This window comes from Thermochaetoides thermophila, assembly GCF_000221225.1.
Source record: "Thermochaetoides thermophila DSM 1495 unplaced genomic scaffold scf7180000011814, whole genome shotgun sequence".
NCBI classification, from domain to species: Eukaryota; Fungi; Ascomycota; class Sordariomycetes; order Sordariales; family Chaetomiaceae; genus Thermochaetoides; species Thermochaetoides thermophila.
In genome coordinates, this window is record NW_006383030.1 from 874,953 (window position 1) to 896,186 (window position 21,234).

Genomic DNA, 21,234 nt, shown 5'->3' on the forward strand with positions numbered 1-21,234 from the left:
CAACGAATGCAAGAGCAAGACATTCCCAAGCACAACCAGCCGAAATGATCTACACTCATAGGCACACCTCATACATATCGCGGATGACTCTCAAACTCCCATGGGCCCCATCAACGGCTGAGAATGGCACATGAGAGGAAACACTTGTGAATAACAAGTCACCGGCGTAACTACCAACAAGATGCGAGACAGCACCATTCGGGATCAGGGATTGCCCAAGCCTTGCCCAGCCTTGATGGATAGCAAGGCTCTATCGTCGTCGGTCGAAGGAATGGCGATCGTTGAAGTCGGCAGGACAAAAAAACTTGGCAATTACGCACACACTCACACCTCTCAGGGGAGAGATGGAGATTGTACGGAACCTACTTCGCCACAAACCAAAGTAACCGAGTGGCTCAGACAGAAATGCTCTTGCCAGATTCGATGGTGCTGTTGGCTGCAAGTGGTTTACGCGGAAGATCGCACACGAAGAGTAAATTGAAAACATACTTGAAAGGGTAGATTCCTCCTAATAATTGCTGAGGCCTTGGAAGATTAAACGCAGAAGTAAGCATCAATCATGTATTTTGGGATTAAAAAAACTGGGCCATCTTGCCGCAGTAGGTCTTTGTATGAAAACAATCTAAGTTTCATTGATACATAACCCGAGTTGAGTTAAATCGCTTCCACGGCAGCAGAGCTATCCCAGTTACATTGTTATTGTCCTGTACGATTTTTGTCGAGAGCAGCTTTTCCCATTGAGTAAAAAGTTTGGTTGTCGTCCGACTACACTTGACAGTAAGGAACGAAAAGCACACCATCGAAATCAACCCCAGAGATCAACGCAAAACGGAGCCAGAACCGCACCGGAGTTAAGAACCCTACCCGAAAGAGCAACTCTTCGATTGTCCCAGTTTACGAAGCCATGTAGGTGGAGGCGTCGACGCCTTCCTTAGGGAACTCACTGTTTCGACGAATCAGCATTCCATATCTACGCGAGAGCATAACACACAAGGGATGACGTACGGAAGAGCCACTTCGAACCGCTTCTCGATAGCCTTGAGCACCTCCCGATCCTGGTCGGAGCTAACGAATGAAATAGCGAGACCCTTGGTACCGAAACGACCAGCACGGCCGACACGGTGAAGGTATGAGTCGGCATCCGCGGGCATGTCATAGTTAATGGCGAGGTTGATGCGCTCAATGTCGATGCCACGACCAAACACGTCCGTAGCGACGCAGATGCGTTTGTTGAACTCCTTGAACTCCTTATACCGGCGAATGCTATTAATGAATGTCAGTGCTCCTGTGGTCAAGTCGTGGTTGCATTGGATGATCATACCGCTCCTCCTGGCTGATACCGGAGTGGACTGCAATCGAGGGGAAGTTGCACTCGCGCAGAAGCTTGTCGAGCTCAGTAGCACGGAGAGTGCTCTTGACAAAAATGATGACCTGGTTGAACTGGAGCTCATCGAGCAGCTCGTTGAGCTTCCGATTCTTCTCGCGCTCCTCGAGAGCAATGTAGTACTGCTGCAGACCGTGCAGCGTCAACTTGGTATCCTCATCGACGTAGTGCTCGGTCGGGTTCTGCATGAACTTCCTGCAGATCGGCTTGATCTCATCGGACAGAGTGGCCGAGAACATCATGACCTGCTTCTGTTGAGGAGTAGCACGGAAAATCTCCTGGACATCGCGACGCATGTCTTTGCTATGTTAGCTTGCAGGAAACATACAACGCTGGTAGACAATCAATCTAAAAACTCACCGATCTGGTCGAGCATTTTGTCGCATTCATCGAGGACAAACATCCGGACGCTTCCAAGGCGCAAATACTTCTCCCGAACAAGGGCGTTCAGACGGCCGGGAGTGCCGACGATAATGTGTGGGTGGGTGTCCTTGTTCTTGAGGATCTCGGCATCCTTCTGGATCGGAGTTCCGCCGTAGAAGACGCCAGTCTTGATCTCTGGCATGTACTTGCTGAAGCGGTTGTACTCGTTGCGGATTTGGAATGCCAGTTCGCGAGTGTGGCACATGACGAGGACAGAGCACTCGCCAGGCACAGGCTCGACTTGCTGCAGGGTGGTCAGAACGAAGACGGCCGTCTTGCCGAGACCAGACTTCGCCTGGCAGATAATGTCGCCGCCGAGCATAGCTTGAGGAATGCATGTCTGCTGAACTGTATGTGGGGGACCGGATTAGAATCGGGTACGCAAAGTTTGGACGGTGGCAGGCAAGGGTGTTGAAAAGAGAGGAGAGGCCCGTCCATCGTCGCAGCAAAGACAGAATCAAAACGTCAGCTCTTTGGTGTCCTATCCTCCCATCCAGCCTAGTTTGCTTCGACACCGGCTGAGACAGAGTGGGCATACTGCTGCTCGACCATGATGGTGAGCAGCATCGCCAAGTATAACCGAAACTGGCTCTTGGAGTCGGTGGCAAAACGAAACAGGGAGCATTGCCCCTTGATTGAAGCCCACGAAGGAGCTCAGTGCATGGGCTTGCAGCAAGCCATTGAGCAATCGTGTCGCTTCTCAGAATGCCGACTCAATCCAAGTATGGCAATGAAAGCCATATGCGAGGGGTTTGCTCGCGCCAGAACTCAGCGGTGTCTGGAAGCATGTGTGCCCCAGCTGGGACCACACAGCCTTTGCAGACAAATCCTTCGGCAGACGGGGATTGATCACCTCGTTGCCGTCTTTCCTTCAGTGCAGGCCCGTGCCGACAACCGCCTTCTCTTTTTCTATGTGCCCGAGAATTTGTGCAAAAGCGTGACTTGTGTGATTTCTTGCTTGCGAGATGGACGGACCCGTAGGAGGGGCAGGAGGAGGATGTAACGATAAGCTGGGGATGGAACTTGTCAAGACTAACCCTCCGACGGATGTTCGAAACCGCAATCGGCAATGGCGCGAAGAAGCTCGGGCTTCAAGAGAAAGTCACGGAAACCCGTCGAGTGGATGCCGACATAGGAGCCCTTCTTATCGACATTCTGTGTGGACGCAGCCGCGTCGGCCTTCTTGCCATTGGCGGAGGGGCCGGTGGACTCGTTGTTGAGCTCGTCATCCGAGTAGTCGATCAGATCCTCTTCGGCCGACATGGTGACTTGATTCGGATTTGGCGACTAGGTGACGCGACAATGACAGGGAGGAAAAACAAAAAAAGAGATGTCGTGACGACAAGAGGAAAATAGACAAGATCGCGACTCTAGGCGAGGGTGCGAAACAGGTTGATGAAGAAAAACACGCGACTGCGCGTAGGATGATGAGAGAAGGTTGACGATGCGCTGACCGCGTGTTGTTGATGGGAAGCGCGAGGCGTGAAGAAAAGGAACCGTTGGAAGCAGGAGGTGAAAGATGCGCTCCCTCTAAAACCTGGCCGCAACCAGTACTAGCCAATCATGGCTTAGCTGCAGGGCCCCTGACAGAAAGGTGGGTCCAAATCTGTGCACAGACCAACTTGCTGGCATTTTTGTTGGCTGGCCGCTGGCTCTTCAAAGGCCACGCCAAATCCCGTCAGCCTGACCGCCCAACATAAGGGCTTTTGAGTAACCGCCGCGTGGCAATGCCGCATCGAAATCTGCCTGGGAGCTTCAGATAATGCAACACTGCTCGCGATGGCCAAAGGAAAAGGCAGTGGTGGCGGTGGTGGGGTTCAGAACAAGGCCATCTATTCACGAATCTCCTTCCTCCAGCAAGCAGCAGTAACTCTGTCTTCGATCCACCTCGAAGTTCTTGATTCAGGGGCTTCCGCTTCTTCAACTGAGTTCTCAAAATCTTCTCAGCATGGAGCAATGTCCGAAGGCCCGACTCTTGCCAAAAGCCCGTTGCAAGGGATGAGCAGGCGACTGGCCACCGACTTGCGTGCCGTGTCCCTCAAGACTAGGATACGTCTTAAACCAGAAGTTAAGAGGACAATCTGCAAGTATTGCGACTCTGTGCTTATTGATGGAGAGACTTGCACAGCCATCATAGAAAACAAGAGCAAAGGAGGAAAGAAACCTTGGGCAGACATTCTCGTACGCAAGTGCAACACATGCGGAGGGGAAAAGAGATATCCAGTCAGCGCGCCGAGAACGAAGAGAAAGACAGAGCGTGGTGTTGGTGCTGTTGATGGTACCTCCACGAGTATCGGGCGGTAGAAGACTTGAGGCTCCTTTAAGGCGGCGAGCCATCCTCTGATGAAGTTGACTTCACATTAAACCACGATGGCGACCCTAGTCTTGAACTTGCTTATCTCATCAAAAATGACCGAGGCTGGTATAGATCGAGGTCGTGGACCGCCATATGCATAAAGTCGACTGGCCTGTATTTCATGATGATCTGATCGTCATACCCCTATCCGATGAGTGGGTTGACAGGTTGTTTAGGGGAAAGCTGGCTATACGGCTGATCTCTAATTGTCAACCTACGACGACGACCGAAATGCATTCGTCTTCTGAGAATTTTCTTAAGGCCCGTCATCACTCTTCCACAACACTGTCAGGATTAAGATGGCGTGATCCATAGTGAAACTTCCAATCCGAACATATTCATTTCGCTATCCGTTGATGGCGTACTCAAGTTTGAAGGTCAAGTGAATATCTGATACTGGGCCAACGTAATTAAGATGCTTCCGTAGACTCTTGAGTCCAAGGTCATGATGCTTAGTTGCCCTGCTGATTTTGAACCGACTCCTCTCCAAGAACCTTGCTTGCAGCCATGAAACTATCAATTGTCAGCCACAATCTTGTTCATTACAGACAAGATGAGCTCTTACAGTCCTGCATGCCAGCTTCCAAGACCTCGCATAGCTTCAGCCTGTACTGCTGTCATACGCATCAAGTTTTCTGTGGTGGCCAAGTTGTGAGAAAGCTGGGTCAGCTGTGAGTGGAGATGGGCCTGTTGTAAAAACGTTGTTGGTTAGCATTTGTTGGGCTGTGGTCTGTGATAGTGTTCGGTGTTCAAATGTTGGAGATGTAAGATGTAGTCCTTTGAGACAGATTACTGCTGTCCCATCCCAAATGTGAGCATCGGTGATGTTCAGGGGGTGCGTGTAAACAGACCAATTGCCTCGCCTTGACAGCGCCGCCGGAAGCGGTCATCGATTGGCGCGAGGCTGCGTTTGCGCCAGAGCCGCGGCTCGACATGAGTCAATGGTTTTCTTGTTGTTCTGGGAAAATGTAAAAACTGATTGATACGAAAGAGGTTGTTCTGGGTGCTTGCGATAGTGTTGCTCGGCTCTTTGCGTGGTATGGGAAGAAGCTGAGGACTAAGGCGCCCACTCACAAGCCCAGCTTGTCACGGCAACAGAGGGGCTGTTGAACAGTTGGCGGGGTTGCCCATGTTTGATGTCTGAGCAAGCAAACTACAAACACCATCCCTCATGCTTCCGCCTGTTCATCATCACACTTAGCAACACAATAGATCATCTTGGTTCCTTCCATTTACACCAAGACGTTAATCCGGTGTAACCCAATGTGAACCCAATTTTCAGGCATCCTTCAAGCTCCCTGCTCAAATTTCCAGGCAACAAGTAGGCCCATCAAACCAACAAGGTGACGAAGCGCTGGCACTCTGGAGATTTATTGGCTGCTGTGGAACGGTGGTACAAGAGATTGTTTTCCCCCCCAATGCATGTGGTCTGAACCCATAGCTTCACAGACTTCTCACTCCTCCAGGACGCCCCAACTTCGCACTTCTCCCTTCACCGACATGCTGCCTTCCCTGGGTATGACACCGGATACCGACATCCATGCAATGCCAGTAGCCTAATCCCGCTGTTGAGAAACCAGCCTTAATCTCAGATGCAGCTGATACGAGGGAACAGCCTGGAGGTTCAAGAGAATGGTTAGTTACAGGGGGATTGTCTGGTAGTGTGCTTCAAGGGGTCCAAGTCAATTTATGGTGAGATAGAATGTACAATAACACCCTAACGGCAGAGAGCAAACAAGCTAAATGATAAAGCTTTTTATGTACATCTGTCTATCCATAATCGTGTTCAATGGACCGCTTCAGACCTAAACCGGAGCGGTGAACCCATGAGACTCCGGGACCCTTCCTCCACTGCAAAAAGGAATTATGCACGGGTCATGTCATCACCAGCGGCTGCCAGACGGCTCACGATCAGTTTTGCTTCTCCTGCCTCTATCGCTCTTAAGGTCCGGGATGTGATGGGGCACCACCTCAGATACCAGCCCAAACCAAATGCTTCAGAGACCGACGACCAAAAGTATGGCAGGGCCATTCGGCACTGGAAACATCAACACCACCGAGACCGCTTTTCGTGATGAGCCGCTATCGTCTGACGGGTCACTCAACGATTTTGCACAAGCTGGACTCCTGACAGGATCTCGGGCAAAAAAAGCTTGCCATGAGGATTATGAGTTATAAGGACGCGCTGAGAGACGTAAGAGCAACAGGAGAAGGAGCGACCTTTTATGGGGGGACAGAGCAATGACCAAGTGACGTCAAGTTGTGTCGAAGCGTGCCTGGTTTCTCCAGCTGCTAAGAGTGTTCAGGCCCCTTAAGTGTCTGTTCTGCAACCATATTCCACATTGCCCCAGTCGCGATCCCACAGTGGGCGTGGCAATAGTACCCTGGGTTGAATGAGGGGACTCCAAACACTTTAACACAATCAGGGAGATTATGACTACGTACACACAAATCAAACTTCTACCTTTGTGCCAAACAAGCCTCATCGCATAGTGGGGTATTGAAAGGAAAAGCAAACAGGTTGTGTGATACCGACCAGAGTACGAGAGAGAGGAAATGGAGATCCCATAGTGTTAATGTAGAAACAAAAAAAAGGCTATGTACCCCACGTGAGAGGCCTCGAGTCTTTCATTCCTGGAAGAAGTAGAACCTCTCGAGCCTTGAATAGAGACTAGAATTATGTCTTGTGTTCCGCCGGAACCTATCCCTCCTTCACCTAGGTTGACAACCGAGTACACCAAAGAGAAAAATAACCCGTTCCTTCCTCTGTTTTCTGTTGTTTGCATTCGCTTTCTAGAGAAGAACACAAACTGGAGAAAAAAAAAGCAATAGAGCCGACCCTGATGCATCCTGCCCATATGAAAATGTAGACTCGACATCGGCTTGCATGCTTCTCATGCTTGTTTGTATTTCGTCCGCCGACTTCCTTCCAATCCAGACAATTATCAAGGGAAATTTAATGTAGGGAAGGAAAAAGGAGATAATGCTATGTAGCTTCCTTCTTTCTCTAAACCAAACAATACACGCCACGAAAAAAGCAACCCGTGATGCACAGTGGAATTTTGGGGGGGTGGGGAGGGCTGTATGGTTGCGTTATAAAAATTTGAGGAAAGGAAAGGAGAAGTTGGGTTGTGATCTCTGACCTCTTGATCAATATTAATCCCTCTCTTCTCATTTGCCACACTGAAATCTGATCCCCGAATAATTTTTTGACCGAAGACACCATTGCACTCCTCAAAGCCGTTGCGAGGAGTATCGCGGGATTCTCCTCGATCCCACCAACGCCTAAGTCTCGCTGATTTATGCTCAATCCAAACGCTCGCTCATTCCAAATTGAAATCGAGAGATGGGGTATCTATCTACTCTGCTCGAGGACTCCATTGGACTGTAGGGTATTCCAATAGTACCCCTCAGTTATAGACTAAGTATTTCTGGCTAGTATGCGCGGACGACGAGTCGCGCTGGTTCGGCGAAGAATCACCACTGCCCGCGCTGGTACTCGTACTACTTGTTAGACTCCTAGTGCTCTTATTTTGCTTTTGAATAGGTGGGAAACGGGAGAAGTTACTCACCCCTGCATATTGCTCAACCTGCTGCGGCGCCACCATATTGCCTTGTCCCGGCGGGTACCGAGGCATTGGCTGTCTGACGCTGTCCGGAGGTGATGGCCGGCCATTCATGGGTTGCGGAGGACCAACCTGTCCGGGAGGGGATGGGCGTCCACCAATCGGCCCACCGGTAATCGGTGGACTATAAGGGTTTCCGGGGGATTGACTCGACCGACGAGGGCCATTACCGTTCAAACCGTATTGCATGTCATCGAGCCGCGCAGCAGTAAGGGAATTTGCCCTAGAACCCACTGCCTGATGAATAGCCCCTCTATCTACATTGCCGTACCGGTTAGAAGTGAAGCCGAGAAGAGGGTCGTCCATGATGTCTTGATGCAGGCCGGGAATAGTATTCATGATCTGCTGACTCGCTCCACTAGAACGATGCCGCCCGAAACTCGGTCTGAATCTGCTGCGGGACTTGTTGATTTCCTCCTCGGGGTTTTTGCGGAACTGCGCAGGACTACTCGGCACTCTCCGGTTCTTCCTCGAGGTCACACTCATCATGTCGAAGTTGTCGGGGTCGATCATCGGCGCTGGCGGGAGGTCGTTTGGGTCGACATAATCGTCTTCATCATCGTCATCGTACATATTGCCACGAGGAGGGGGCCGTCTCGGGCCAGGACCCATGCCAGCCGCAGCTCGCCGTAACCTCATCTCCTGCTCCCTCAAAGCAAGCTCTCGTTGACGCAGCTGCAATTCCCTTTCCCTAATGGCCAGCTCTTGTGGTGTAAGCTGTTGTTGCGGGTAGCCGCCGGCTTCACCGCTTTCGGGGATATCATCGTAGAGTACAAGGTCCCGAAACTCCTCCAAATCGCCCCCATCCATCGAACCTCTCCGTGAAGGGTTGCGTGAACCCATACCGGTAGGGGGTCGGCTGTAGCCGTTCGGGCCACCATTCATGCTAGGAGGGGGGCGACGCATTCCTGGGCCTGGTGGTCCCATTGGGCCTCTCGGCCGCGGCCTGCCTGGTGGCATGCCGTTGCCATTTGGCATGCTGTTGGGCATAGACATGCCCTGTGCCGACATTCGTGGAACAGGAGTAGGAGCACCAGAAGGCGATCCTGGTTGGCCAGACGGAGGCTCTGTGACATCGGCTTTGGGTCGACTCCTGTTCACCAGGTTAAGGTTGTGCAGGATGGCATAAAGAGTTTCGATCCGTGGCACAGTCACGCCCACATCTTTGGCCAGTTTGATAGGAGAACCAAGATATGTCTCGACTTCCATGGGACGACGGGCGTTATAGTCCTGCCACATGATATTCTCAGTGTTCAACCGTGCGAACTCGTCAATTGTATTCTTCTTGAACTCGGCTGGGAACTTGCAGCCATAAGCTGTTGCCAGCGCAAGCAATTCATCGATGACGTCGGAAACTAGCTTGGACACTCCTACTTTGTCAAGCAGCGCAGCGTAGTTTGGGGTCTCGAAGAGCACAGTTAGGGGGTTGAAGGCAATTGGGCTAACAACTGGGTTAGTTCCATGGCTCTTCTTTACCAGGCTCAAAACGCAAAACACAGCCAAGAGATTTGACCTACCCAATGACTCGCTCAAATTGTTGCTGCCGGATGTTGGGCGAAACCTTGCAATCAACTTGACCAGTGCTAAGAGTCATAGCCAGCGCTTGTGCCATGTCCTCTTGAATCGAAGCTGGAATGTTGGCATTCTTGTTGGCGGCACCAACCCATAGCTCAGTCGACCGCTTGTGCTCGAATTCGCTGGCGCCAAGTTGGGCGATTTCGGCCCCGCAGACGAGAGACAGGACGACATTGGTCGGGAACCGCTCCTCTATAGCAGACTCCAACCCGAGGGCCTGCGTGGTGTTGACGATGATGCAAGTGTGCTGGGGTGTAACGACACTATCTATCACCGACGCCAGGTCGTAGATATCGGGAAGTGCTTTTATGCAGAGAATAACATAGTCGTAGGCACTGTCCTTGCGCGCGGCAGCCTCCTCTGGTGTCCGAACCACTGTATTCTTTCCCGTCAGCACCTGCTAATCCGATTTTCATTTCCAAGTGTTCTTAGGATAACAGTAAGTCGGCAGCGGGACTGGATGTGGGACGAACCATGCCGGGGCTTAAAGCGCTCGTTGCCATAGACGGGCGACCTGTACGCACAGTCCGTTAGCACGGCCGACTTCCCGCTGTTGACCTTAAAATCAAGTTTAGAATCTTTATTGAGGGCGACTAGGAGACGTACTTGAAGGAGATTCCATATTGCGCCACGTGCTCGTAACCTGCCTTCCACACGAGGGTGACATCGCAGGCATTCGTCGCTTGTAGGCGCCATGATAAGAAGGCCGAAACTGGGTTTCCACCCACTGTGACCACGTTCATTAGCTCATAGTCCGACATCTCTGGCAGTGCTACGCGAAGCCCAGCGCAGCAATTCCTCCGGTGTTTTCCTCAGCAAAAAATAAAGCCGACAAAGGAAGGTATGATAAAGGGGTGGAAAAAAAAGAGTGTGATGGCGGTGGTGGTGGTAGTGGTGCGATCTGCGCCTGAGAAGTTGTCCAGACGAGGGGCCCAAAGTTTGAGCGCGCCAAAACCGCAGCGATGCCCACTGGGTTTGGGGGGCCTCTGAAACCCAGAATCGAGAGTCGCACTAAGCTGTGGGCGGCAGAGGGACCCAGGCAGCGGGATTGTAGGGGCTATTAGGGCACAGGTGACAAGAAACGAGTGAGGAACGCAGAGAGGGGTAATGAGCTAGTGCGATCTGAAGTGATGCAGCAAACTTCAGCTGATCGTCGGTAGCGGCTTACCTGAAAGGAACTTGAGTCGGGGCGCCATGGGTGCCGCGGGCAGGGCCCGTACCGGGATAGCGGGTCGGCGTTTCGAGACTGCAGGAGAATCGGCAGCAATTCTTCTGACAGGAAGAAGCGCTCGACCGAGATTGGTTGTCCGTTTGACCTGTGGATGTTTTGTCTTAAGGTGCCGGCGTTGCCGGGGCTTGTGGCTGTTCAGCGGACACTCAGCTTCTTCAGGAGTCCACCTGGATTGCAAAAATCAACTTTTCTTCTTTTCCGATCCTCCTTTTTCGGCCTGCGCTGTGTGTAGGTGTACTCCACCCCCACAGGCCACGAATAGCGGATATCAGATTGTGGGAGCAGCCTCTTGCTGCTGGGCGGTGACGTTGACCGGCTCCTCCTCTCCTCCAGCGAATGTGCCCCCCAAGTCGGGCTGTTACGAGGCTTGCAGATCGGCGAAGTTGTTCACAGAATGATTGACAGATAACGATAGCTGCACACAGACCCCATTCAGGGACTGGTCACCCTGGTCAGCGAATGGTCGAGAGTGCTTTGCCCAGACTGTTTCACACACTTTGACTGGCACCGAGAGGGGTTGGTTTGAGGGCTAGCACACGTCTTGCAGGAGACTGCGCAGTGCTGCGGCAACTCTCTATGGGTCAGCACCGATGCAAATAAGTACAGATATCGTCCAGCGGTCCAGTAGCGTGCACAAGCAAGGCCTGATGAGCGCGGCGCTGCGAGAGAAAGAGTATGTAACCGTCCCAAAAACCTGGGGTTCCTAGGGCCCAAGGGTTTGTTCCAAGAGTGGCTGGCAGACCGTTCGCTGTAATCTGTATCGTGTCACGAGCGGACAGGTTATCGTCGAGAGGCCACGCAGGATGCAAGAGAATCTCTTGTCCTTCGTCTGCCGCGTGGTGCTGTTTCACAGTTGCCCACGGGGAAGCACAGTTGTGCGGACGTCCAGGCCAGCAAGAAGGAATCAGGTAAGGATCAGGTTGGGCAGGCTATATGTCGGTTGTGAGCGCGAACTGCCGAGGACTTCAAAATAAATAAAAAAAAAAAGAACGACAAACAATGATGATGCTTGACAATAACGAACGGCGGGAGTCTCAGTTGGATACTGCTTTTGCAAGGCAGGGCAGGTAAATTGCTGACACTCGATACGCAGTGATCGATGGACAGGGTGCTGCCAAGCGTGGTCGTTAGTGATTGCAAATCGATGCAAGTCGGCGCCGTGGTGCCGTAGGCCAAAAGAGGGAGCCGATGGTTATCTGAGGTCGCGGGGATCCAAAATATGACCTGTGGATCCTACGTGAAAGAAATCAACAACAAAATAAAGACTAGGGAGGATGTGAGAAAGTCGCAAACGACTAAAAACAAGGCGTGCTGGCGTGCTGCCTGTTGATGCAGAGAGATGTTATCCCAGGCTAATAAAAGGCCAGGAACAGATTGGATTACTCTTCCAGGTTTACAGGACTGCTGGTGGTGGCTACTGCTGGTTGAAGGGCCGATGCTTGCTCCAGCCAATGGACAGCAGGCACAGATTGAAAAGAAAATGGGCGAGGCGTGGTCACGAACTGCTGTTCTCTCCCGGACAACAGCAGCTTTGGGCTTCCATCAGATGGAACAGGAAAGAATAGATGGCCCTCCACCGCGTCTGGGCCAAGAATCTCCAGTTCGGTTCAGATCAAGAGGGAGGGGGGGGGGGTGTGGAAAGACGGACGACGCAAGGGTGGTATTTGGTGCTGTTCTTGCCTACCTAGTAGTTAAATCGCTGCAAACCCTATGCCAATCTCACTGCACTTTGCATTTTACGATAAACGTTACACCAACAGGAATATGTCTGGATTCCATCGACCTTCCTGCATATCAAGGGATGAATGGATGCGATGGTAAGGTTGTGTGGATTGACACGGAGCCAGACTCGAACACCAGGAACCCAACGTTGAGAATGGCCCGCGTAGAAAATGCGCCAAAAAACTTGCTGCCCGCGCCGAAGGAGGACCCACTTCAGTGGACGCTAGATCGACGGCTAGTCAGGCCTGGACAGTTATGTGGTGGATCGGAATGCGATGAGCAGTGATCAGGGGCCCTGGCCTGTGCCTGATCTGTGGTGACGCAGTTACCGAGTGGCTTGGACAGTTGAGGAATCCACACTTCGTTCGGTGCATCGGTTCATCGGGTGACATGGGGCTGCAGTCGAACAACGTCATCCTCAAGAACAGTGCTTATCTTCAAATCTCGAGACTTATTATTTTGCATGGAAGCTTGCGCAAGTCCGGTTTTATATGGGGATAATGTGGATTTATGATGTATGATAGTCCATAAAAACAATACGAGTTCAAAGAAGTATTTTAAAACCCGGAGCCAAAATCCGAACATTAAGACAAACGATTAAGTACTGGGTGGGGAACCAATGCTACGACATTTACTGATAAAGTTGGACAAAACATTGTCTCGACTTCATACACTCGCATTAAAGAGGGAGCCCATGCTTCAACTAAAAAGAGGCATTGGTCTTTTGTGCGTAGCATCGTGGTTGTCCTTGCTTGAAAGGTTCAGAATCCCCAATGTCGAAACACAACCGAAAAAAAATTCCATAGGCACACCATTAACTTTCCAGGAACTCTCAAATTGCGTTATGTGTTTGGTCAGCACATGTACAGAATGTTTATTTTTTTTAAAGACGAAGTACAAAGTGACGCATTGAGATCCTCTCAATGTTCTTACAAGTCATTCATTCTCCAGAATGTTGACAATCCAGATTGAGATAAAAACACTGTTTAGCTTCTCAGAGAACTGCATAACTTGTAAGTCAACCCAGAGCTATACTGGACATATGGATCATAAACTAGCAGTTCCGACAGTAAGTGAAGGAAGTACCTGAGCTGTAGTGAGCGAACATTTTGCTCCCAAGCGAACCAGAAGTTAGAATTGCAGCTAAAGCAATTAACTCTTTAGCCGAAACATTTACAAGATACATGAGCTGAGGTTTCAAAGCACCAGTTAGCACCATTAGATCACATATCCAAGGACAGAACGTCTTAACTGATTTTCCAAGCTCCTATGCTCTTTCTTTTCGAGGGAAGGCCTTGCTCGTCAGCGTGGACTGCCCGGAAGTTGGAAAAAATTGCTGCCCCTGTCGAGCTGGACAAACCCCGAAAGCTGCATCTGCTGGATTGTCTTGGCAGCAACGGCGGCACCGACTTGCAGCCCCGGGTCTGTAGGCCAGGGACGTGTCTTCGAATGACGCGCCCTTGTGGGGAAGACACGTCTGATGCCCCACCGCATTCTCTCAGCTTAGACTCGTGAGGATCCAAGAAATCAGAAGAGACGAACCCCGTCCCATGCTCAGCGGTCCATGATGACCGAAGTCGATCATGAGATGTTGGCTCACTTGTTGATCCTGTGAATCTGAAGAGTTAGGAAGGATTTCAGCACTCAAGGAAGTCATGTTTAATAATGGGACCTCGGGTACCCAAATTTTTATCCAGCAAGTGCGGTTGCCAAGCTTACAGATCAAGATTCCGTTGCTGTTTGCGCACACATTTGCTGTTGCTTCGTGGGATCTGTTCTTTTGCAATGTTGGGGTGTACAAGTGATTGTTTACTTACTGTACTTCGCATTGATGACTGGATCCTATAATGATGTCCGTTTACTTACTTGCCGTCTGGTGTATGATTGGGTCCCGCCCCCTGATGCCTAGGATTCCGGATCTTCACTGAGACGATGTATACCCAGGCTAATAAGTATCAGACGAGATGATTTGGCACATAGATGACCGTACTTGTGGGTCTAGCTGGAGTTTCAAGACAATATCCTATCATATATCTCAATACTTGGAACTCTTCTTTCCAAGATTGGACATCAGTTAATGGTATAATTGTGCGACTTTCCCATCAAGCAGAAGAAATCTGTGAAAGCTTCTTAGGAAACCAGGTATGTCCTCATCCTGGATGAGCTAGGTTTCATACAAACACAATGCATAAACTAGATGAGCTTTGGGTTATTCTCTCTATTCCTGATTCAAATATTTAGCAGCAGTTCTCATGCCCAGAGAGCTATTTAACACCGCTCTTGAAATGGACAAGAAGAGCGCAAAATACCTAAGTAGTCAGCGCGAAAAGAGGACGAAAGGCCTGCAAAACCTCGGGCGAGTAGCAGTAGTAGGGAAATTCCTCACTTACCTGGCATCCAGTTGATGCAGAATACCACATTCCCGTATTCCAGTGTTTCACAAAGCCATGTGAACGGCTTCTCAAAAAAAATTCCAAAAAATGCACACTAGAAGGGGGGTTGAGGTCGTGCCATTGCGTACCAAACTAGCCAGTAGTAATTGGTTTCAACGGCTCCAACCGAGCGTTGCACCCGCCCGTGTTGCTTGTGGCGCTTCTCTTTCCGGGATAATACAATGTTGACAATATGTTTTTTTTTTCGTCTTGTTTAAAGATAGGACTCCCTATGTATGCTCGGCTAATTTGCTCAACAGCCGTCAAGGTTACATAGGCAGAAATCTTACTGAGAGCCAACGGTTAGCTCATATTGGAAACGCCTTCTATTTTCTGTTCGGTTGCCTGGCCTTCAAATCTACCTCGTATCCGATCCGCCATTTGCTGAATCCTTCCCGTTGCTGTTGGTAGGCAGCGGGCACGGCAAGGCTTTATCGGGTGCATTATCGCGGCCAATGTGAGGCTGAACAACAGAGGATTGATCGACAAGCGGATGGTGTTGTTGAGACAAGGCTTGAGTTTCCGGGGTGGGTTGCACAAGCACAAAACCGAGATAGGAGAGGAGATACTTGTCAAGTTACTTCCACGCAAACTCGCATAGCCAAATAGCGGGATAGAGTTCGTGGCCATGAGCCAAAACCCAAGCATGTGGCTCTTCGATAGAACTAGGATTATTTTTTTTTTTTTTCAGTGGCTTAGCGCCCCGAAATACATTACCGATGTCCCAACTCTTTAGCGATAGCAGCTGACTTTGAATTGGCTTCTTCAACCAAGACGCATATTTCCACGCTTCGTTTTAGCTTTGGTTGGGGAAGATCACAATGCTCCGAGCCATTCTGTCCAACAAAGATTCTTGTCTTCCAATATCTGTGTAAGACCTGGGTAGATTCAAGCTGCTGTGGGCAAAAAAGGGGAATAATCACGAAATGTCAGTATCAAAAGGACACTTGAACTCTGACACGCCGGGCTCTGAGAAGCACAAAACTGTGTTAACTAGGTGGAATGCCTGAATATTGTGGGGTATCGTCAAATTTGATTGATACAGACATGGTTTACAGAAATATGTTTACGGGATTGGTCTGTTGGTAGCAAATCCTTGGCGTTGGCCATCAATCAATGTTGAATCTGGCTGGCAGTATGATGTCCGAGGACACTCATTCTCAATCTTGAGCAAGATTTGCGCATGCTGGTGTCGTCCAATCCATTGTGCCAGACGACAAATGTTGTGAGGAATGAACCAATTAAAGTGGAAGTTTGATGGGGGTCACGGGGGCAAATTCGACAAATGCATAACTGGTCGATCAGCCTTTTCATAGCCATCGGTTCCACGATATGCTGCAGATGCAGCAGGTCAACCCTCCTCATCTGGGACCTCCTCCATGGTGACATTGCGCGAAGGGGGAAGCGCGTTGGTCTGGGTCTGGAATGATTGCTGGGCCGTTGGCATATAGCCTGCTTTTTCAAGCTCGTCCGCCTCTTCTGGCTCCAACAGACGACCTTGGCCTTTAGTCTTCTCAAGTTTCATCCGGACGGCGGTTGGCATGAAGGCACTCACGGCCTCCTTCCGTAGGTCCCTAATGACAGGCTTGGCTTCATAAACGGTCTTGGACTCGACAACAGGCGCCGCTGGCTTTTCTTGTTGCTGTTGTTGCTCGGAATCGCGCTCCTGGTTCGCCATCCTCTTTGCCCTACGCTTTGCATACCACTCATCCAAGATTTCCTTGGGAATGGGCGGTGGCGTGTCGCGCGGCATCGGGATGTTCCTGACGTCTTCGGGGATGTCGCTGTCGCTGCTGGACTCGTCGTCCTCAACATCTCGTCGCCTCTTACCAAGCACGCCGTCACTGCGAGTCCCCTGACGGGGTGGTTGAAACTGCGGCGCCTTGTCGCCGAGGGCTTCTCTTGCTTTCAGAACCGCCTTCAAGTCTTTTTCGAGAGCTTCCAGCGCTTGCTCTTCATGAGCGCTAAGCTTACCCCCGCGTTCTTTGATGGCCTTCAGTTCATCGATTTGTTGCTGGATCCTGTAGGGATTGCGCTTGGCAAGCTTTTCATTTCGTCGCGCTTGTTGTTCAGCCTTGCCTGCGCGGTAGCCAGTGTCAGTGGGCGTCTCTTTCAACTGCGCAGCTGAATGCCAATGGAAGGCACATACTCTTTTTGATGGCCTTTAGCTTTTCAGCCTTGCGATGAGCCTGTACTGGATTGTAATTGCGCTCTTTTGGCATTGCGACTGATGGTTGAGAGGACGTCGAGGGCAGCAAGACGAAGTGATGTCAACGTGTAATCCTTCCACGGCGCGCGCTTCACCAGAAGGGTTGGAAGTGGAATCCCGTCCCGTTGGAGACGTGGGGACGCAGCTAACTCCAGGTCTTAGAGTGGAGCATTTTTTCCTCCATCTGCCGGGGTTTTGCCGGCGGTAGCCACGCGGTCTGGATCCTCCTCAGCCCTGCCAAGCCAAGAAGCGCGAGAACAGGCCAGGCGAATTCCGTGGTCTGTGAGCGCTGAGCAGGAGGTACCCTTGGTCTTACATGAAAGCTGCAACACCAACACGCTCCTTCATGCAATTGGGCGGTCCTTTGGAAGATGAGCTGACGGGGTCATGTCAGATTGCACTTCCAAAGCTGCAATTCAGGAAATTCATCGTAGGCATGGAAATAATCGCCGTGAAAGTGTTGAGGGAAGGAGCTCGCTCGCACTGTTTGTTTACATTTCTCCGTGCTCTGTATACCTAAGGGCAGCAAGGCATGTGATGCCAAGCAGGTTCCAGCTCCTTTGTTTCAGCGCGCGTCGGCCCTGGACGGCAGCCACGGCAGCCACGACCGCGGCGTAATGCCATTGGATTGCTGTCCCAACCTTCCTGTTGACGCCGGCTACCCCGCCCCCACTGCCACCCAATCAATCGGTAACTCGAAAGCTGTTTGGTTGCTCTGGCACGCGGAGCGTTGGGCGGCGTAATTTCAGCTTTCTCTTCAGTACGGTTTACCAACTGATTGCGCGACTCTCCGACTGCAACACGAAAAGAAGTACCACTTACGAACTCTGTCATACAAACAGCATCAACATTTGCCCTACTACCAGTCGCCCGGTGCCGCGTCGCATCTCTCGGCCCAGCCTCCCTTTTCCTTCTTCCAGGTTCTCGCTTTGAAGTAACTCGACCGCCTGCTACCGACTTAGGTGGCCATCCGCAATCCACTCTGCTGCTAGCGCACGCCAGCACGCAGAGGCGGGGAGCCAGACGAGACGTGCATGAGCATCGCGAACCGCTGCCACTCCTACTGACCTAAACCCCACCACAACTGTGACTCGTCGGACATCATGGCGAGCTTCATGGCCAATCTCTTCCCTGGAGGGCGGGACAAGGCCGATGCACGCCCTTCCACTCCCGTTCGCAGTACCGCCAACTACAGCTTCACCACCCCTGCTAGCACTCCACAGGGCAGTCCAAGCAAGAAGACCGTTCCTCCGGGCGCCAGAGAACTTCCCAGCGCCTTCCAGAGTCTCAAGCTTAACCAGCAAAGCGCCTTCGACAGCCCCGTCAAGCTTGGTCGCCCACAAAGTGTCATTGCCCCGCTGTCTCCTGGTAAAAGCAATATCCAGGCTTTCGAGGAAGGCCATGCAGTTGACGACAGCGTCCTCCGAAAGGGCGCAACACATAACCGCGCCCGTAGCCCACAGAGGAATCACGGCCAGGAGAACACTCCCCCCGTCCTCCCTCGTGACCCGTTCACCGAGCCGACATACCAGCCTAGCCATGCTGCCGTGTCGCGTCAGGAGTTCTACCAGCATAGGGAACGGCCGTCCACGAGGCGCTTCAATACCCAACGGGGACTGACCCCCGAGGAGCGCGAGCTCCTCAACAAGCCAAACGTCAAGCGGTTGGTTAACGTTACTCAGCTCTGTGAGTCAGCCCCAGATCCGTAACTATGTGGGCGGCCCTAACCAGCTGTACAGACTTCCTCGACTACTATTTTGACCTTCTCACATACGTCAGCGCAAGACAGAAGCGACTTGCCGCCTTCAAACAAGAGTTTCCCCCGCCGCCTGCGACCGATGAGGAGACATACAAACAGATGTGGACGAAGTATACCGGCAGAGAGCGGGCTAATCTTCGCAAGCGGCGCGTGAGATTGAAGCATGCCGACTTCCAGATCTTGACGCAGGTGGGTCAGGGCGGCTACGGCCAAGTGTTCCTGGCACAGAAGAAGGACACCAAGGAGGTGTGCGCTCTAAAGGTCATGAACAAGAAGCTCCTGTTCAAGCTGGATGAGGTCCGGCATGTGCTGACCGAACGTGACATTCTCACAACGGCCAAGAGCGAGTGGTTGGTCCGTTTGTTGTACTCGTTCCAGGATGAGACGAACATCTATCTGGCCATGGAGTACGTCCCTGGCGGTGACTTTCGCACCCTTCTCAACAACACAGGCGTGCTGTCCAACCGTCATGCCCGCTTCTATATTGCCGAGATGTTTTGCGCTGTCGATGCCTTGCATCAGCTCGGTTACATCCACCGCGACCTTAAACCCGAGAACTTCCTCGTCGACTCGACGGGTCATGTCAAACTCACAGACTTTGGCTTGGCAGCTGGTTTTTTGGCCCCTTCGAGACTCGAGTCAATGAGGCTCCGTCTGGAGCAAGCATCGCAGGCTCCTGTCCCGTTTGGGAAGCCCATAGGAGAGCGCACGGTGGCTGAGAGAAGGGAGGGATATCGCAACATGCGTGAGAGAGAAATCAACTATGCAAAATCAATTGTCGGCTCACCAGACTACATGGCACCTGAAGTACTGAGAGGAGAGGAGTACGATTTTACAGTCGACTATTGGAGCTTGGGCTGCATGCTTTTCGAGGCTCTGACGGGATTCCCTCCGTTTGCCGGCGCGACCGCTGATGAGACCTGGCGCAACTTGAATCACTGGAAGGAGGTGTTGAAGCGGCCGGTCTGGGAGGACCCCAACTACTTCCTGAGCAACCGGACATGGAACTTTATCACGACGTAAGTGCCCTATGTAATCTGTCAGCGTGACTTTTATCGGCTAACGACATACAGCTGCATCAACTCCCGGTCGCGGCGGTTCAACAACATCAACGATATATACAACCATCAGTACTTCGCCGAGGTGAATTGGAAGCACCTTCGCGAGACGAAGCCGCCGTTCGTCCCAGAACTGGACTCGGAAACGGATGCGGGCTATTTCGACGATTTCAGCAATGAAGCTGATATGGCCAAGTATAAGGAGGTACATGAGAAGCAACAGGCACTCGAGAAGATGGCCGATCGTACCGAAGAGATGAGCAAGAGCCTGTTTGTTGGCTTCACCTTCCGCCATCGCAAGCCGGCCACTGATGAGCCCACTCCGCGCAAGCCGATTCCATTTGATGACGATGATGAAGACTTTGGTACAATGCTGTAGGGCCAGCAAAGACTGCGGCAACTCGAGTCATCTAGGTCACCCAGGTCCCCTTATTCGCAATCGGGGAAACTTCGAAGCTCCCGGTGGTTTGGGGGCTATGCTGAGGCTCCTAATCACAGCTCCAACAATTGTGACACTTACTGAGATATGTGGGGATAGGTAGCTGCGAAGACTCGCAGGTCGTGTTGGCGTACTTGTTTTTTGTCTCATTTTTTTTTTCGTTTCCCGGTTCGTGGGTCATGATTGCTGGTGATGGTTTTTTTTTGTGTTGGGAGTTATGCTATGAAAGGGTCAGGAATGAAAAGCTTTTGCGAGACGGCAATGGAAGGTGATGGCATGGCTGGCTAGGAGTTTACTGAGCGGTGCTGCGTTGTTAACTCAACGGGACTTCAACTACGTAACTACAGTGTAGAACATTGTATCAGACTACTGGCATTGCTTTACCTGAGATACCAGGGTTACCTAGTACTGTAGGCAAAAACGCGTCGCTTGAGACGTCTTGCAACTCTTGCTTGGTTTCTTTTGTAGGTCAAGCGGTGTCTGCTCCCCAAATTGGTGACATGCGTATTCGAGGAGTCTTGTCGTGTGTCACGTCGTCATCACCAAGCGTGGAGAACGCCAAATATCGTGAACCGGAAAAAAAAAGCCGGAAGCTTCCCAGGCAGATTGGGCCCCTCCGATGCAGAGGGATGCATGGATTGCTCGTGTGAGTTGACGTCACAACTCTTCATCTAGAGGTCTCTCGATCTTGGCTTCAGTAATTTGTGGACCTTTCCCCGCAAAATCCACATCAGCCTTGTATGGGCTTTCTGTACTTGTATTGTTGTCCCCTGAATCTCTCGATAAACAAGACTCAAGGGTAATACTTTCTAGAGGGTGATGTGCTGTAGGATGACGCATCCTTTGGCCATACAACTATGACTATGGTGACACAGCCTGGGGTAAACGCCGGCAAGTGTCTGCTTGGAAGAAGTCTGTTGGGGGAAAAAAGCCAGGAGCCAAGCGATACTATTTTCCCTCAACGAGGCCTTGCTCCCTAACTGTCGTCGGTGATTGGGGTGAACAACGGTTGAGAAGACG

At 51.4% G+C, this 21,234-nt stretch overlaps 4 protein-coding genes across 4 annotated transcripts; 1 reads left to right on the forward strand and 3 right to left on the reverse strand.

Moving 5' to 3' along the window:
• Positions 1-894: 894 nt before the first annotated feature.
• CTHT_0012740 (uncharacterized protein) lies at positions 895-3,070 on the reverse strand (the record flags this gene model as incomplete). Its single annotated transcript, XM_006691728.1, has 5 exons — positions 895-943; positions 1,006-1,263; positions 1,322-1,682; positions 1,745-2,155; positions 2,845-3,070. 5 exons carry the CDS (start codon positions 3,068-3,070, stop codon positions 895-897), a joined length of 1,305 nt encoding a protein of 434 aa, XP_006691791.1.
• A 4,448-nt stretch (positions 3,071-7,518) lies between these two features.
• CTHT_0012750 (uncharacterized protein) lies at positions 7,519-10,560 on the reverse strand (the record flags this gene model as incomplete). The annotated part of the gene is made up of 6 exons (XM_006691729.1): positions 7,519-7,548; positions 7,736-9,230; positions 9,307-9,739; positions 9,838-9,878; positions 9,971-10,091; positions 10,533-10,560. 6 exons carry the CDS (start codon positions 10,558-10,560, stop codon positions 7,519-7,521), a joined length of 2,148 nt encoding a protein of 715 aa, XP_006691792.1.
• Positions 10,561-16,100: 5,540 nt separating this feature from the next.
• CTHT_0012760 (uncharacterized protein) lies at positions 16,101-16,971 on the reverse strand (the record flags this gene model as incomplete). Its single annotated transcript, XM_006691730.1, has 2 exons — positions 16,101-16,828; positions 16,899-16,971. 2 exons carry the CDS (start codon positions 16,969-16,971, stop codon positions 16,101-16,103), a joined length of 801 nt encoding a protein of 266 aa, XP_006691793.1.
• Positions 16,972-18,061: 1,090 nt separating this feature from the next.
• On the forward strand, positions 18,062-20,154 carry CTHT_0012770 (serine/threonine protein kinase-like protein; the record flags this gene model as incomplete). Its single annotated transcript, XM_006691731.1, has 3 exons — positions 18,062-18,644; positions 18,698-19,736; positions 19,791-20,154. 3 exons carry the CDS (start codon positions 18,062-18,064, stop codon positions 20,152-20,154), a joined length of 1,986 nt encoding a protein of 661 aa, XP_006691794.1.
• Between the last annotated feature and the right edge of the window lie 1,080 nt (positions 20,155-21,234).